At 40.8% G+C, this 18,088-nt stretch overlaps 1 protein-coding gene across 1 annotated transcript in view; it reads right to left on the bottom strand.

Annotated features, from left to right (window-relative positions):
• The window catches only part of znf609b (zinc finger protein 609b), a 102,079-nt gene that overhangs the window by 62,802 nt on the left and 21,189 nt on the right, over positions 1 to 18,088 (bottom strand). Inside the window, exon 2 of the mRNA XM_084476529.1 lies at positions 9,649 to 10,532. Within this exon, the coding sequence (XP_084332655.1) occupies positions 9,649 to 10,404 (756 nt within the window). The 5' untranslated portion in view covers positions 10,405 to 10,532. The remainder of the gene's footprint in view (positions 1 to 9,648; positions 10,533 to 18,088) is intronic.

Here is an 18,088-nt window from a genome sequence, read left to right as displayed (position 1 = left end):
GCCAGATAGGTAGTAGAAGTAATGTTCTTATGTATGAAAGCACTCCTCAGTCTGGAATGAACCTCATTAGAGATGTAGAAATTACGAAGAACAAATATAAATCTAATGCTTGACAAAAAAGTCAAGCATTAGTAGGAATTGCAAATCCAGAATTTTACAGTACAATTTACAATCTGATGAATTCAGAACATGACAATATAATCATTTTGCTTAAGAGGAGAGAGTCAAACACAAGGTGGTTATTTTTCTGGCAACAAACTGTTGTCAAAGTGTTTACTGACAATAAAATGGCCCAGTGTCTTCTTACAGTATATTTTGGTATTGACATACTCTGCAGAAGACGCTGACCCAGCAAAAGGGACAAAGGAGAAGGAAGAAAACAGCTCTGCATTACAACAAAGATGTTGCACAAACTGAGCCAGCTCTTCCTTGGTTAGTCTAAAATTCCAGGTGGGTGAGAGAAAGGGGGGGGGGGGGGGAGAGAGAAGACTGCTCCTCCTACTGTGTGGGTTTTGTCCCGCTAATCAGACCACATGCCTCAAGGATTCAGGAATCCTGGAACTTTCAGGCAGCCCTCTCATTCCAAACAACCTCAGCAGCCTGTGACAAAACTGTGTGTGTGTGTGTGTGTGTGTGTGTGTGTGTGTGTGTGTGTTGGGGGAAGGGTGGTCTAAAGACAACCCATTCATAATACAGTTCTACCCTCCCCCATTCCTTTCCTTAAGCCTCCCCTCCTCCTCTTACCCCTTATATGCCCTCTCTTGCCTAGCATTAAAGCACAGTCCTTTTTCCCTTGCTTCTTTTCTCCTCAATGCAGACTTGGTTAGAATGGAATCAGTTTATTATTAGACCCTGGTTCAACCACATACCCACAATGTTTCAAACAGTGGCGAGACAAAAGAAAACATTGACTGTGTTCTCCTGCCAATGGAAGTATTGTTATATTGTGCCTTCTCTTACCTCCTCGCTTTATTTATCATTGTCCCTTCTCTATTTCCCTCCTCCAAGCATTACCACTACCCGCACATTAAATCAGCAAAGAGAGGCTCCGTGAAAATGTTCAGTCTGACAATGGAGGACAGCTGCTCTCGCTGCGCAAGTCTTCAATGAGCTGAATTAGTTGTACAAGCCTCCCAAGCTCACACCACCACCCTCAACCATCCTTACCCTTGTTCCCCAACATACGCCCCTCTCATAGCACACTGACTCAGACCCACATCACCAAGGCTCAGGAAGAGCTCAGGGGGAGTAAAACGTTGAGGGCTGGGACGGGGGGTTTCGGGGAAAGACAAAGCATGACAGGGCTTTGTCTGAGAGATCAAAGATTGCTTTTGCAGGAGGGGCCTGAAAACCCCCCCAGAGTGAACCATCATAATCATTGTTAATCAGGATTCTTTGTGTTTTAATTTTTCACCAGCTTGTGGAATCTTGTTTGGTTTAGTTATAGTCCTATCTATACCTATCTCTTTAACATTTGAAATATTTAATTCAGAAAACAATTGGAAGCTTTTATTGGCAGTGTAATGGCATTTCATGGGATTCTCAGCTAGTACTTAAATGGGCAGTTAACCCATCATGTATTATATGATCTTCAACATAACCATTTTACCACTGTTACTGAATAAAGATGTCGAGAAAACAGGAGTAAAATAATACATTTTGCCGGTCTCTGCCAACCAGTTTGTGAACAATCCACTCTGCTCTGAACACAGGTAGCATTCTTTTCATGACATCGAAGTGCCTTTTAGTTTACCCTTCAACGTCACGACCAGCAGTTGCATTTGATGTCCTTGCCCAGAGGGTCATTTTTAAAATATTTGAAAATTGTCCATGGCTCCCAACAGGGTTATTAAAATCAGTAACCTATCTAAAATATTTTAGTAAAAAAAAGGGTTCCATTTGGAGATATAGAAAATAAACTACCGCGCCACGTAATTTGATAATGAAAAGGTTTTGTAGATGCCATCAATATTAGCACCATTAGTCTGACATTCTTAGCAGCAAACCTCTCAAGCTTGAATGAAAAAGCAAGAAAAGGTCAAATCTGAATACAATTTGGTTTCCCCAAAGCACTTTCTCCAAAAATTACAATAAAAACAAATCAAAGTCTGCCCTACATCAAGGTAGCTATGAGCAAGCGGTCTGAGTGGGAGAGAGCTGGTTCTAATATTAAATATTTCACCATAACCTTTGGGACTACAGCACAGATCGGCCAAATAAGTTCCCAAGTCGGCCGTATACCACCCGGCAGTGATCACTGACCAAAATGAATCCAATGACATCCAATCGATTAAAATGATTAAACGATTGGAATTATGATTATTATATATCAGGCGCTTGTGTGCCGGGACCCCTGTTTTTGCTAGAGGCTTGCTGCCACCTACATATCTGATGTACTCGCGGTAGAAGGTAAATGCTAACGTAAACAATCTTTTTCACGTAATGCTATCTTCACAAACGATATGCCATATGAAAGAGACTCCAAGGAGTCCAATTGTATAAGCCTCATAATTTTGTGAGCTTATCTTGATTAACTAGATGTGAAAGAATAACACTTTCTGGTTACTACAAGTGATGACAGACACACGGTATGCGCACACACTTGATTCAACCATTTCAGCAGCTGTAACAGCTCAGCTATTCTATATATTATCTCAAATGTATTCAAACTTTATCACTTTAGCTATTTGTTTAACTCTTCACTTTGTTTCCAACCATTTTAGATTTTTTTAAAATGGTGTGCATATTTATATTGTTTACTCCATTTAAACTTTTTAACTCTGTTCAAATCTTTTCACTTGATTTAAGCCATTCAACTTTTCTTAATGAGATGTTTTAAGGTGGCTAATTGATATAATCATGAGCAAAGTGCTTCCATATATTATTATTATTATTATTTGTTCAAGAGAAAAACAAAGTATCTGACTGATACCGGTATCGGCAGATAGCCAAAGTATCGGTATCGGAAATGAAAAAGTGGTACCAAAACTTCAGAAATGTTCTGCACAGAAATGTTCTGCCCAGAATAATATTTCTCCTCTATAGCCTCTCTTGTTAACATGCGCACACATGTCTAACATGACCACCATTTTATGACACAACCATAAAATCTGTGAGAGCTTTTTAACAGCCACATGCTTCACTGACAAATATTGACTCAATCTCATGTCTGTTTCCATAAGGAGCAAGCTGCACAACTTTGTCTTTCTACTTAGGGAGTTCTTCATGATGATTTGTATTGCAATTTTGTATTGTTAGTTTTACTTTGTTTAAAGTAGGGCTCAGCAATACGTTAAAGGTCCCATGGCATGAAAATGTCACTTTATAAGGTTTTCTAACAATAATATGAGTACCCCTAGCCTATGGTCCCCCAGTGGCTAGAAATGGTGTTAGGGGTAAAACAAGCACTAGGTTTCCTGCGCGGCCTTTGAAAAAAGCTTAGACGGGCCGATATGGAATTTGCCCCATATGTCGTCATAAGGGACCAGGTTACCTCCCCTTTCTCTGCTTTGCCCGCCCAGAGAATTTGGCCCGCCAATGAGACAATGAGCTACGACCGTGCGAGTGCCACATGTGTGTGTGAATACACACGCTGTAACACAAGTGTTGTACACTTTTGTTATTTGGACAACCGTTCTGCTGTTGGTGTTATGCCGCATAACACGCAACACAATAACGCAAGCTTGCGTAAAGCTCCCATTTGGTGAAAAGACTAAACTGCGTCGGGTTCTCTGACATCTCTGGTACTTTCACAACGAGGCTCGTAGTGGGAGTTGTCTCGGCCATGGTTAAGAAGGAAAATAATTGGGGGGAAAGGAACTTTGGCTTTGACTCCTTGACACATGGAGGAGATTGGAGGGATTGTTGCCCGGGATTGTCTACCGCTGGAGCCCCACTGCCGGGGCTTCTCAGTGGTGGAGCCCCGTGGCGGTGCCCCAGCGGCGGCGGGGCTCCGGCGGGAGTCAATCCCGGGCAACAATCCCTTTCTCCTCCATGTTGCGGTTCAATCTGGACTTCATGGAGTCAAAGCCAAAGTTCCTTTCCCCCAAATCTATCTCAACCATGGGCGAGATAACCCCAACGAGTCTCGTTGTGGAAGTACCGCGAGTTCGCAAACGGCAACAATCCCTTTCTCCTCCATGTCGCGGTTCAGTCTGTACTTCAGATTGACGTGGAAGTGGAAGCACCAGAGACATCGGAGAACCCAACGCAGTCGTTTGAGATTTATAATATCATCCGGAGGCGCACACAGCTTTTGGTCGCGATAATATATATTATATTATAATATTTAGATATAGAGTTCCAGGAGTGCTGGAGCACCCAGAGTGTTCTAAAATATTTACAGAACACGGCCAAAAGCTGTGTGATGATATTATGAATATGAGCAATTGCGATACAGCCACTGTAAACATTAGTGCATGGTAGCGTGGCCGCAAGCTGCGCAGGGCCACATCCCCACCCTCCACCTTGACCCGCCTCTCTCCTCCTCATTAGCATTTAAAGATATAGACACAGAAAAGGCACGATTGGGGAAAGCTCATTGTGGGACTGGCTCGTAGTGGCTGTAATTCTGCACCAAGGCTGAATTTCTTGAACATCTTCAAATACTGTATTAGGGGCCCACTAACACCTATATAAAATAATCCATAAAGTAGCATGCCATCAGACCTTAAAAAACCTATATGTTTTACATTTCTTAAAATGTCAAAATAACACAGGATTCAACCTTTGGTCTCAGACACTAAGGAATTGGGTTTGGATATCATCATTAAAAATATTTGAGACAAATTTGATCGCATATTATGCTACATATTGACCATAAAATGCATCTTTGGCAGTCTATCAGGGATCCATTTTGTCAACGAAGCACAATAATAAAAAAAATGAAGGGTTGGAAAAACCTTAAGCCCTTATGACATATTTGATTATCAATGTTGGGTAGAGTTTTGAGTTTATTTATTTGTGCTGGACAGCCGTGGGCTAAGGCTATAGGAAATAAGGGAATAGTTGTCACTGTCTGAACGTGCTCAAAAATGTGGCAACATTTATTCAAGGTATTTTGACAAGACATCAATATGTATATTGCATGTATATTATTCTAGTACAATGCATGTTGTTCATGTTATTTTTGTATATTACTAATTTTATATTGTTAACACATGTTAAAGGTGAAAGGGAACAATTTGGACATTATGAGAATAGGATGTTGGCTGTTTCTACCACAACTTCTCAATTGTTACATACAAATTATAATGTAGAATAATTATTTTGTGGCCCTCTGTTGCCTATAAGCGGACATCAGTTTGACAGGGACAGAGGCTAATTGCAAACACGTGGAAAACATTTCTGTGACAATAGTCTCCTCTTCTGCATGGTTTAGTGAGGGGCTTCTTGAGGCTGGGTATTTTAAATGAGGCAGCTATACAAGAATCAGAGCAGCCAAGAACACAGTGGAAAATATATAATTTTGATCTCCTTGAAAAACATTCTACTGACTATACAAACAGAACTACTTCATTCATCTGGGTCTCCTAAGAATGAGTTTTAAAAATGGATGCATAAACACTGGTCAATACTGTATACAGAGGGTGAAACACGCGACAGGAAAGCCTACGAGGCAAAATGTGTCTTTACTTTTCTTGATGAATGGTGACTCAATTCTAGTGATTCTGATATTTATGAAATATTGTCATATGGGGATAAGTATTATAGAGAAAGTCCTTGTTAAGAGTGCTTTAACATTTTGTAAGAACAGCTTGTAAGAACAACAGTATTAACTTTTTAACTATTAACATCTCTCTATATAACCTCCCTTCCATTTCAGAACAAGGTGACACTACCTTTACTTTACCTGGCACTTTAAAAAGCCTGCACAGCAGCCTCACTCCTCACTGCTTGAATAATGAGAAGAGTGAGCGGAGCCCCCAGTCAGTGGGAGTTAGTGCATGTAGTGAGGAAGCAGGGGTGATTTATTTATCAACAAGAGACAAGCTTTGGGGAGTAGTTAGCTGAGAAACAATACAGGACTAACATCTCTCACATGTACGCAAAGAACTTGTGTGTAAGTGAATGATCCTCAAAGACAAGTTGATGGCTGCCCTTTGAGACGGCGAATCAGCCTGGCTCAGTTAAGAAATTGTTATTGAAACTAACAAGACCAACATGGAGGCAAACAATTTGCTGCATTGGTTTAAAGTACTACTTGTTAGGTATATAAAAGCCCTTTTGATATCCCTTTTCCGACCACACGTGTGCAATTAATGTGGCCAAAACTACCGAACCAATCGATTCCATTCAACATCTGTCACAAAGGTCTAGGTCCATACATTTGGGCAATGACTTTTCATATTTGTAATCTTATACTTTTTGAGATATTCTACTTTTAAAATACTATTTTTTACAATGGAAGTCAATGGAAGGACGGCAGAACCGTCCGCCCATTCTCTGACACTTACTTCTTACAGACTTCGTAACTTGGTCAATTTTTTATCGTTAACCTTCTTTCAAAGGTTTAACAAATCAAGACACTTCTATCTATTATTGAAGATTATTATCTTCAATAGTCTGAAAACAGAATTTCGGGCAATTTCTCCTGCCCAATTTGACTACTTTTAATCACATTAGCCTGGAAAAATTAGCATTAGGCGAGTACATTAAATTTTGGCTGGTTTTAAAAAGAACTGGCAGGATTATTATAATTCTTTCTACAAACATCAATCAATACCATACCTTTCATATGGCATATCGTTTGTGCAGCTAGTACCACTATTACTTCAGCTACTACTACTACAGCTAGTACCACTACTACTATCTTCCAGCTTTGACAGTATTACAGTTTAAGCTATTGTAACAATGTATTTCAGCACTTTGCTTCTTCAGGTAATGCAATTCAGTGTCAGTCAGTTTTCGATTTCAGCTTCCAGATTTTTAAGCAGTGCACTGCAATACTTTTGATAAAGCTGTCGCTTTATTTGTTTCCAACCATTTATTTATTTTTAAATGGTGTGCATATTTACATTGTTTACTCCATGTAGACTTTTGAACTCTGTTCAAATCCCTTCACTTGATTTAAGCCATTTAACGTTTCTATATGTCTTAATCTATGTGGCTTTATTAAAACATATTTTCAACCTCACTTTGTAGGTATGTGGTAGCACTCACCGCATTTTCAGCAGGAAATGCATTTTCTAGTATTGACTGTGATTTTTATTTTAAGAAGCATATCTAACTAAAGAGAAGAAAAGACACTGAAGTTGATGGTTTCTATGTTCAGTGTCTGATTTCTGTCCAACCATAACTCAACTCATCACACTCAACTATCAATCTTTGCATTGGCTATACAACACTCAGCTGAATTGAACTAAAATATGGTTATGGTTCTTAGCAGATGCCTTTATCCAAAGCGACATGCAAAAAGATCATAAAGATCACAGGCATTTCTATGCACAGTAATCCCTTATGCGTGGGATTACATTTTCTAGTTCTTACTACAATCTCTCACATGCCGCACACAAAATGTCAACCAGTCATTTGACGTAATGTTTCATTAACTCTTAACTGGGTGGTCTTGGATTCAACATGGTTGTGGCTTTTATATACCTTACAAGCCACCACCACGTTGAATCCAAGATAGGCACAGTATGTAAATCGCCCAACAAGAGGATATTATTATTTATTCTTACTACAATCTGTCACATGCCGCACTCAAAATGTCAACCAGTCATTTGATGTAATGTTTCATTAACTCTGGGCGGTCGTGTCACTGCCATTTATCAACACGGATTTCAAAGGCCATCTCTGGGATCGCAGTTGTGGCCCTTTTGCTCTACTCCGTGTCACCTAATCCAGGAGCAGCTCACAGGGATGCCTTTTCGTTCTAAATAGATTGTGATGGCTAAGCCTCCTTTCCTTAAATTTCCCTCCGCATTCAGGCTGTCTGGAGAGACTCTGTAGCTTGCCTTCCTGTCAGGGCGCCCAGGATTTAAGGAATCTTACAGGCTTCTATGGCCGCCCATCCCCCACCCCATTTGCAGAGCAGCAGGGAGAAACAGCAGAGGCTGGTTTTGCACTCGTAGGTTCCCTCCCCCACCCTACTGCACCAGGCGTTGCTGGGGCTTGTGGGATTAAGAATGGAGCATGATGACAAACAAAACAGTCCCGGGCAACACCCCGTCACTGCCGTCTTTTTTACACTGGGAGTGCCTGAAAGGGCTGCTCGGAGGCATTCAACACACAAAGATAGATCAACTCTGTGAGTGGACAAGATAAGTGTGGGTGAATAGCTAAGCAGTCCACCCATGACTCATCTATATGGCGACTGTGGGGATCCTAAACGCTTTAAATAAGGTGGGAAAAAGCAGCTACAAAATAGAAAAACAGTTATGTCTACTAGAGTTATGTCTACTATGAATGTCTAGCGTTTATTAAACACAGGTTTGAATTAACCAGTTTCTTTGATAGTTATTTACCGAATATGGTTATAGATGCATAACAAATATGGTCCAATAATGGGAAATTTGTATGATGTACTATTCCAATAATGAAATTATCGCAGATAATTCAATATTGCTTCCATTGGCTTTACCATAGGGTTTAACAAGTGCTGTACCCTGTTGTTGCACTCATTACTTCAAACTCTTGCACCTAAGTAAAGCCACGTGGCATGGGCGTGGTGGATTATGGAGCAGACATGTCATCGCCGGTTGGGACGTTTTTCAAAGTTGCAGAGGCCAATCGGCAATACATGTTCAACTAGGATTCCGATAAAGATTAAAAAATATGTCTCATAAGTGGACAAATACTCGCCATCATTTTCACTAATGTGAAAATCGAAAGCCAGTGTAACCTGTATTTTATAGTCTATGTGCTTAACAAACACACCCTAACTACAATGGCCACACAGTTGAAGAGCTATTGGGATACACTTCTAAAGAACGAATTTAATAATATATCCATTGGGAACATTTAGAAACTTATCCGGGTTGATATGTTAAACAATTGTTTGGGACAGGGTACTTTTTAATTTGACTGCTCTGTAGAAATATTGACCAAATGATGGCTCTTTAGAGCCTTCATCCTACCTGGGTAAGCCACTTTACATTAGTATAGTAACCTACTTCAGTCTCAACAACGATATGCAACCGCGAAGGCTTGATTTTTAAATATTTAATTATATATCCTGCTTCAAAACCTTACCGAAATACATAACCTAATATAAAAAGGTATTGAAAAGAAGTCTGAAAAATAAGCCATATACAGTGTCATCTGCAACTTTTGTTTACAAATATAAGTGATTGCTTGGTCACAAACTACCAGTTAGTAACAAAGGTGATCTTATTGGTGATTGGCCATGAGAAGCAGGTAATTATAGGTTATCGTATTGGTGGAAAAAAATCATCATCCTGGTTGCCGAACCACCACCTCGTTTGCACACACACACAATAATGTTAATGACATTTTACCTTCTTGAGAATATATCCTCTAAATTGTCTTTTTTGCACACAACATTTTTAAGTAGTCACTAGATGTATGGGCCTCATCTTAACGAAAGCCTGGAATTGTTAGCACAAATAGAAATACTGCAAAACAGAACACCACATGGAAGGCAACCAAAGACACAGCAAATAGTAAAAATGGATAGAAACTCACCTTTTCGTTTTTCACCTTTTTCAGCATTCTGCATTCAATAGTACTATTTTCTAGTTCATCTGGTTCAGTTTTTGTGGTTAATGCTGGTACAATCCCAACCGGTTCAAGTGCAATATTCCCCATTTGTTCAGCCCCTGGGAGGTCTGATTGTGTGTTCTCAAAGGATGTGTTGCGACTACTCCCCATAGCACCTTGGGCCTGGGCCACAACGTCTTTCTCTGCAGCAGCTATTGCCACCACTGGGCCTCCGTCTACTTTGTCCTTCTTACTTTTTGCATTAGCCCCTTCTTTCTCTTTCTTTCCACTGAGAGCCCCTCGGGAGGTCTTGCCCCCCTTTTCCAGGATTTTCCCAGAAGTAGAATTGTTGCCTGTGGCTCCTGCCCCGGCTGCTGCTCCCGTAGGCTCCCCCTGAGTCCTGCCCGTAGATTCCTTTTTGGCCCCATCTCCAGCTGAGGCTTTGCTACTATTGTCTTTAGAGTTCTTGTTGCGCTTGGATTTCGATTTGCTTTCTTTGCCTTGAGAGCCAGACACTGGGCTAACAAACCTGATGTTGTCCGGCAACGCCGCCACTGCACCCGGTGGTGCCGTCATTCCATCCTTGGTGCCAGACATCTCAAGTTTGTCCTTTTCTAAATCAGCGTCAAGGTCAATGATCAGATTTCCAACACCAATATCCCACTCATCCCCGCTGTCGTAAGTGTCCACCGCATTAGAGTCCACACCTTTCCCGCCTGCAGTGCCACCACTTAGGGACATTTTAGTGCCAACGGCCCAGATTTTTCTCGGTCAGGTCTGACACCCTCTCAGACGGCTGTGGTGCTGGAGCAGGGATAAGAGAATCCTCACGGTCTATGCGTTCGTTTTCCATTTAACCACATTGTGCCCTAGGAAGAACAAAAAACAGACAAGTGTTGAAGGCGTGTCCAACTGAAATGTTCCATTTATATACATTTTGATACTGGCTGTAAGAAAAAAATATGTCTCTCTCTCTCTCCCCCATTTTGGATCATTTCATATGCAAAAGATCGCTTTTATATATGCATACAATCATAGTTACAACATCCAACAATTTTGAGGTGGGGTAAAAAATTACAGTCAGACATCTGTGTACAATTAAAACTATATACCTCCCTCAAAACTGCTTTAAGCAACAGCTGCTCAATTAACAATCGCCTGTTAGTTATTGTCGCAATGCGATAACGGAACAGCCGTGCTGTTTCGGCACCATCCCCAGAAAAGTGCAACTTAATGGTGCAACTTAAATCTCAGTTGTTCTAATAAATGTCCGTATTAAAATAATACAATAACTTGTGTACTTCACTGTGTCTTTATAACGTCAAGTACATTTCATGTCCAGATAGAGGAAATGTAGAGAGCGCAATATGTTTATGTCTGAAAGACAAAGCTGTAACTGTCACAACTGCCAACCAATTACCTGTTGTGTTGTGTGAATGTTGTAATCCACTTTTTAGGAGTAACATTTAATGCGGTCAACCAGTGTTTCCCATTAATTACTTGGACTGTGGCGGCCCGCCATGGTCTAATTTGTCCCGCCACAGTCTCAGAATGAACCGAAAAAAATTCTTACACTTCTCATAATAACATAATTAAGATCTGTAATAGGGCTGGGCGATAAAACGATAACGATATGTATTGCGATAGACACGTAATCAATATCAATAGAAAATGCGTTCGATAGGTTTCGATCATTTTTTTCCTCGTTGGAAGTTAACGGAGCCTAGCTCCGCTTTTAACCAGAGGTTGCGAAGCAAGGTTGGTTGCATGAACAAAGGCACGCGTCCTCTGATACCTGTGGAGAGCAACGTATGGAGCGACACGCCAATGGCCAATCATGTAACAGTATTTTTAACAAGTTTGGCTGCACCATCTCGTCTCTCGTGTGCGTTTCATAACAGAAACAGCGCAATGTGAGAAACGAAAGATGAGTACCGCAACGAGTGAGGAAATTGTAAATAATATATATGAAGATAGTTCTTCTCAGATCTCAGGCGCCACGGCCAGCATTGGTTCATGACAGTACTGGACATATCGCCATGTCTCATTTCCCCCTTTGATGGCATTATCATTATTCTGTTTTATGTAGGCATTTTCGTTATAACATGGATAATGGACATGCATAACAACAAAATCGCTAATAGACGCTAATCACTAGTTAGTGAACATGCTAACTAGCGATCTTTACAACATGGATGATGGTTCATGACAGTACTGGACATATTTCCATGTCCCAACAACAATGACATCCTTATGTTCCATGTTCTAGGGACTCCAGGTTGAAGATAAGCTTTAATCCACCTACCAAGTAATGCAATAGTGATCTCATGATCTCATCTCTTATGTTTACATTTAACACTGCAAATGTTTTTAGAACACTTTTTTGTAGCACATGTTTTTGAGCACTTTATAATTGATAAAAGTTTTCATTGTGATGTTAATTTTCATTCAGACTTATGTTTATATTTATTTGAGTTTTCCATGGTTGTGTTGACATTCCTTTTCCCTGTCTGCCTACAATCAGGGGAAGTTAAGTTTAAAATAAAACTGTTTACGTTTATATTTTTCTCCTGGTCCTTTAAAAAATTTTTAATCAATAATTATCGATATTGACCGATATGAAAGACTTATATCGTGATACAGTTTTCAGCCATATCGCCCAGCCCTAGAGAGGCATTTAATTACCAAAGGGCATTAGAGCTGTTTTTCTCAAAGCCCAGGAAAATCAAATGTCCGAATTCGGGGTGCAAAGTTTGTAAATAGGGATGATGGGATTAATTATTTAATAATGTGTGCGGACACTATATCTTCACTTCAGGTGTTACCATCTTGGCTCTGAGCGAAAAGCTCATGTTCAGACACTCCTAATCCACCATGAGTGATGATAGTTATAAGAAATGCAAAAATTCTACATGCATTCCTATTTCATATATTGCAAATATATGGTAAATCATGAATCATGAAATCATGAATAAATCATGTCTTCTAGTTTTACATGCCACGACGGTAGAGGGAGTGGCATGGCTTATCTAAAGGACAGAGTGCAGAACTCCGCCAGAGAGGTGTATTGAGTAGTTTGTGTTCAGTCAGATGTAGTGCACTACTGTAGTATGCAGGCTAATAATCCTGGGTTTGAGGTTCATCCCCATGAAGTTCAAGACTTACAGTTCATGTAGTTTGTTATTATGATTCTTGTTTGTTGTTGTTTCTTTATACATTTAGGTGTGCTTTTGAATATGTTTTTTATAACATTAGATCACGGTAATAATGTTATTAAAGTTTTAACATGGCATGCAGAAATCTGATGTCCCCTATACTTGAGTTTGTTATTTTTATATATTTGCAACCAGATCACTTAGTAAAGAGCATCATTTTTACTTTGTGGTTTTGACACAAATTCTTTACTTTTTCCAAAAAGTTTGGTTTCTTTCTTTTTTTTAATGTCCGACCAAATTTAATATCTCCAGTCAAATTGTCAGATTGAAATTTTCTAATAATCGGTCAAAAAAAAAATAGTCTGTGGACACCTCTCCTCTTATCGATCTCACTGTGATGACAGCGCTCCGTGGCTACAGAGGATTGCATTTCTCCACAACCTGCATAGTCCTCATATGCGATCTGAACAACATTTATCTAGATTGGACCACGCTCGCAAAAATAGCCTGTGTGATCCCTGTCTCTAGTGTTCCTGCGGAGAGCGGGTTCTCGCTGCAGAATCGGATCAAGACAAAGCAGCGAAGTCGCCTTGCGGAGAACAAAGTTACACGACTTATGCGCATCACAGGTTGTGAAGAGACACTGAGCAGTTTTGATTTTAAGTCGGCTGCTGCAAAATTCAGCACTGCGAAGCAGCGGAAAAAGTAGCCTAAAATGTTATAGGCCTAGTAATTCGTTTGTTCCAGTTTGTTCCTATGCTGTCTGCTCCCAGACCGGAGTCGAGGATCACAGGGGAGACGTTCCCTCCAGGGATGCTGTTCTCTTGGGGGTAACACCCTTCACTTTGACCGGCAATGGCTCTGCTGCTTATAGGTGAGAATATGGTCGGAATGAAGCGGCCACCGATTCTTGACAGGCTGGGTACTTTATTCTTACACACAACCAGACTCGTTCATTTCTTCACTAGACTGACACACACGCTAACCGCTCGCTCTCCTCACTCGTCCACTTACTCGCTGACTCATTCACACACTGCCATTCTCGCGCACACACATACACTACTGTACGCTATGCCTCGTTATTGCGAATCAGACGTTCATGTTTTTTTCCGATCTATTTGAAAGTTAGGCTATTAAACATGCTGCATTCTATACCTCCTGATTATGTCATTCTTTAAGCTACATAGCCTAATTAAGAAGCGATAATAGGATATTTAACCGGCATATCATCTAATGTCCGGAAAACGACACCTTATTGGCTAAACAAATGAGTGGTTTAGAAAAAGGCTACCAGGTTTGAAAAGAGGTTACCAGTTTAAGTTGAGACATTGTAGTTGGAGTGATGTGTCAATGACAATTTCATTTTGTTTACAGTATCAGAAAATGTTTAAGGGGGCAAGGTATCTTGCAGAAATGCCTCTGTTTCTCAAATGAAAGCTAGCATGCATATGAGAGAACATAATAACTGATGACATGCCCACAATACCTGCAGGGAGTGGATGCGAAGCACTGCACACACATCTCGCAGGAAATACGGCTTAAGATACTCATTCTTAAAGTACTGGTAAAATGGGGGTATTGTACCGTTTTAAATGGCAGGGTATTGTGATACGGTTTCAGTATCGGTATACCGTGCAACACTACATTGAAGAGTAACTGAAAAACTCAGTTTGGAGCATGAATAAAGATCCAGCACTTTACCTTATCACAGTCATCTTGTATTCATCGTTAGACATATATCGTAATGTATCCTTATAGTATTGTCTAACAATATATTGATTATTGCAGAATCGCTGTATCTTGATATTATCGGTATCGCGCGCCATGGATCGCGTATCATATTGTAAGGTACCCTGTGATTCCCACCCCTACTAATGACATTATGTTTCATCACATCGGCAAAAATACGGAGTTGCGTCTTAAACATGAATAAAAAGGAAACTACAGCGGCATCACAATGTACTCTCAGAACACCGAACAGTGTGAACATTTCCACACTGTTGCCCCACACAGTGGAAAATAAGATCCATCACATGCTTCAAAATGCATCTGAAATGCATTAACCTGACCAATGCATAAAATCATTAGCTGTGCGTTACAAACCAGCATCAAAAGTACAAGGATTGTCGTACCAACGAGAATCCCAGACAACTCCAAAAAAAGATATAAAAAGAAAAATTATTATAAAAAAACAAAAACGCAATATAAATAACACAGCGTTAACTCAGCTTATGCAAGTGCCATTGCTAACAAAGTCCCTTTAAATTACTGAAATTAACCGTCATCGCAGCAGACAGAAACACGCTGCATCGGTAGAGACTCGGGCTGCCACAAATACCTGCTTCTCTCAACGTTGACGCGCCTGTGTGTCAGGCTCGTCTGGGTGCTCCGTAGTGCTCTCCAAGATATTACAATATATTCGAATACATTGCTTGATATTCGATATCTATTTTTCTCAAAAGTGACAGCCCTAGTGTATAGGTACAGTATAGTATAACATACTGTCTACATAATGTAGTAACAGTAAAGATTTTTTTAAAGATTTATTTTGCTTTATGATAGAGTGAGATAAGACAGGAAGGTATGGGAGATAGAGGGGAGGACCTGCAGCAAAGGACCACGGGCAGAAATGAACCCGATCCAGACTGCGATCCGGACTGTGCCTTAATGGTTAGAGCTCTACCCGGTGAGCCACCGGGGCACCCCAGCATTAAAGATTTGAACGTTATCGATTATTAAAAATAAGGAACGAAATTCGAATGGGATTATAAAGAAGATTGACAGCTATACTGTGTTCATGATGTTCTATGTTTTGCAAAGTTCATATTTATTTGTATGCAATAAATGCACTTTATTGCTTGTGATGACATTGTTTTAAGTCTTAAAGGGATAGTTTGGATAGTTTGTATTTTGGACATCGTGTCTTATTTCCAAGTGAGCCAGTGTGTTATTTATCATTGGAGACCGTTTAACACTTTTCATTCAGTCCTTCTAGTTGCAGAAATCGCTGGTGCTAGGCTAGCGCAACTCGAGGGGAACTGCTAGCCTGCCAATAAAAACAGTTTTACCCACTCCCAAGGCAAACCAATTATAATGCCTGACTATCGATGTAAATGCCTGTGTTGATAGAATAGTGTTAGAAATAAACTTACCCTTACATCGCATTGCATTTAGTTTATAATCCCTGTAGTTGGAAGCAAGCTACGGCAGCGGCGGACTGATATTACCTGGAGTGCGCTTCTCTGTTTACCTTCTGCAGTAGTGAATTGGTTGCTACACCGGGGCAAAGTGAAATTCCGCCGCTGCTGAGAAAGTAGTCCCCCAAAATGTAATGTGATCATTTCGATACAAGGATAGTTTTATTTCTAATATTATTCTATCAACACAGACATTTACATCGATAGTCTGGCATTATAATTGGTTTGCATCGGGTGCACTTTGGAGTGGGTAAAACAGTTTTTATTGGCAGGCTAGCAGTTCCCCTCGAGTTGCGCTAGCCTAGCACCAGCGATTTCTGCAACTAGAAGGACTGAATGAGAGTGTTGAAAACGGTCTCCAATGATAAATAACACACTGGCTCACTTGGAAATGAGACCCGATGCCCAAAAAAAACATTTGAACGCAAATATAAATGCAGAACGCCTGCTGTGCCATAATGGTGCAGACCGCACTAATATGCCATCCCCCGCACCTCGTCTGTTTTTTTTCCGGTGTGTACCACCAGGCCTGAAAATAATTCCAAGGGAAACACTGTAGGTGTAGCATTATTTTTTTTTATTTTTTGAGAAAATAATCTGCATCTTTGAGCGATGAATAAAATTGTAGGATTATTTCTGAATTATTTTCCAGTCCTACAGAGAGCTTTCCAGTGCCATCTGTGAGCTTCCTACTGTGACAATGAAGAAAAAACACGGCACAAAATGAGTCTGTGTGCTATCTGTCTATTACTCCGCTCCTATAAGAACAGTGTCAAATGGCATCTGGATACAGGCATGGTCTCAGCTTTGAGGGATTCAGAGAAGGGGCAATTCATATCGAGATCTCAGCAGCAACAGAGGTAAAGCTAGCCATCTGATCACCCTAATCACTGGCTTCTCACAGATGGCCCCCCCAAAGGACTAACATTCAGTGGTGGGGATTGGAGGGCGGAGAGAGACGCAGCTGTCCCTGCTTGACTGGGTAAACAGTTGTGAGGTCTAATTTGTACGACACCTTCACAAAGGAGAGGTAACTCTATCGGCGGTTGACCTACTGCACTGCTCTGAGCTGGAACTGCACTGCAAGCCCTTTAGGACTGAGGAAATATCCCAGGGAGCGCCCCGTTGACTGAAAGGCATGCAGGCTGTGCACCTCCCGAGTGCTTGTCCTTTTTACACAGATCCAATTTCATTCAGCTATCTATCAAAGAGGCCATGTCAGGGGGGCATCTGGCTCCGGTAGCGAGCGGGCGTGAGAGAAACCTTAAGGGGAAGGAAATGTCTGATTTGTCTTCTTACGTATGACGCACATCACTATCCAATGTTACCGTTATAAGGTCTGTTGAAACCCTTAATAAGGATTCCAAAGGTCATGAATAGGCCTGTCGCGATAAGCAATAAATCTGTTAATCGCACAATAAATTAAAATGAGACGATAATTTTGCCATCCACGATAAATAAGCTTTTTTTTTGTTTTTGTTTTTCTCTCTTTATGAAAAGACACTGGATGACAAGAGTTTTCACTCGGGAGCATCGGTCTCGACAGACCCCTCTCATTTCCTTGGCGTAATGAGGAGTTAACCCTCAAGTCGTGTCAGTCACTTGTCAGCCGCATTGTCTCTGTGTGGGGAGGCGGAGCCCTGGCGTTACAGAGTCAGAGCCCGTCTTCCGCGCGTCTTCCTAGACATTCTCTGCCAGAGTGCAGCGTGAGAGCCCCGTGAGGAGTAGCAAGCCAGAGAATACGCTAGTTGAGATTTGGACAAAGATGGAATTGGTTTTAAAGCTGAACGCGTGTGGGGGCACTTCGGGGTCAAACCGAATGACCGTGGTGAACCACTTAACCTGTGCAAGCCGGTATATCGCATTTGTTGTAAAACAGTAGCAATTAAACGCGCCAATACAATAAACATGCATTTGCACCTAAAGCATAATCATCTAATGCAGTTTTCGCAGCTGTGAAAAAAACGGATCATGGGACGTCTCCGTACAAAGTACAAAAGTACAAACAGGACATTGCAAATGGTGCGCACTCAGTTGTAGTTCGCTTCATGTCGTTTTTATTTCAATTTTATT

The sequence above is a fragment of the Micromesistius poutassou genome (genome assembly GCF_964030765.1).
Source record: "Micromesistius poutassou genome assembly, chromosome: 12".
Taxonomy (NCBI): Eukaryota; Metazoa; Chordata; class Actinopteri; order Gadiformes; family Gadidae; genus Micromesistius; species Micromesistius poutassou.
The sequence above is the reverse complement of the archived record's forward strand: the minus strand, read 5'-3'. Positions and strand labels throughout refer to the sequence as shown.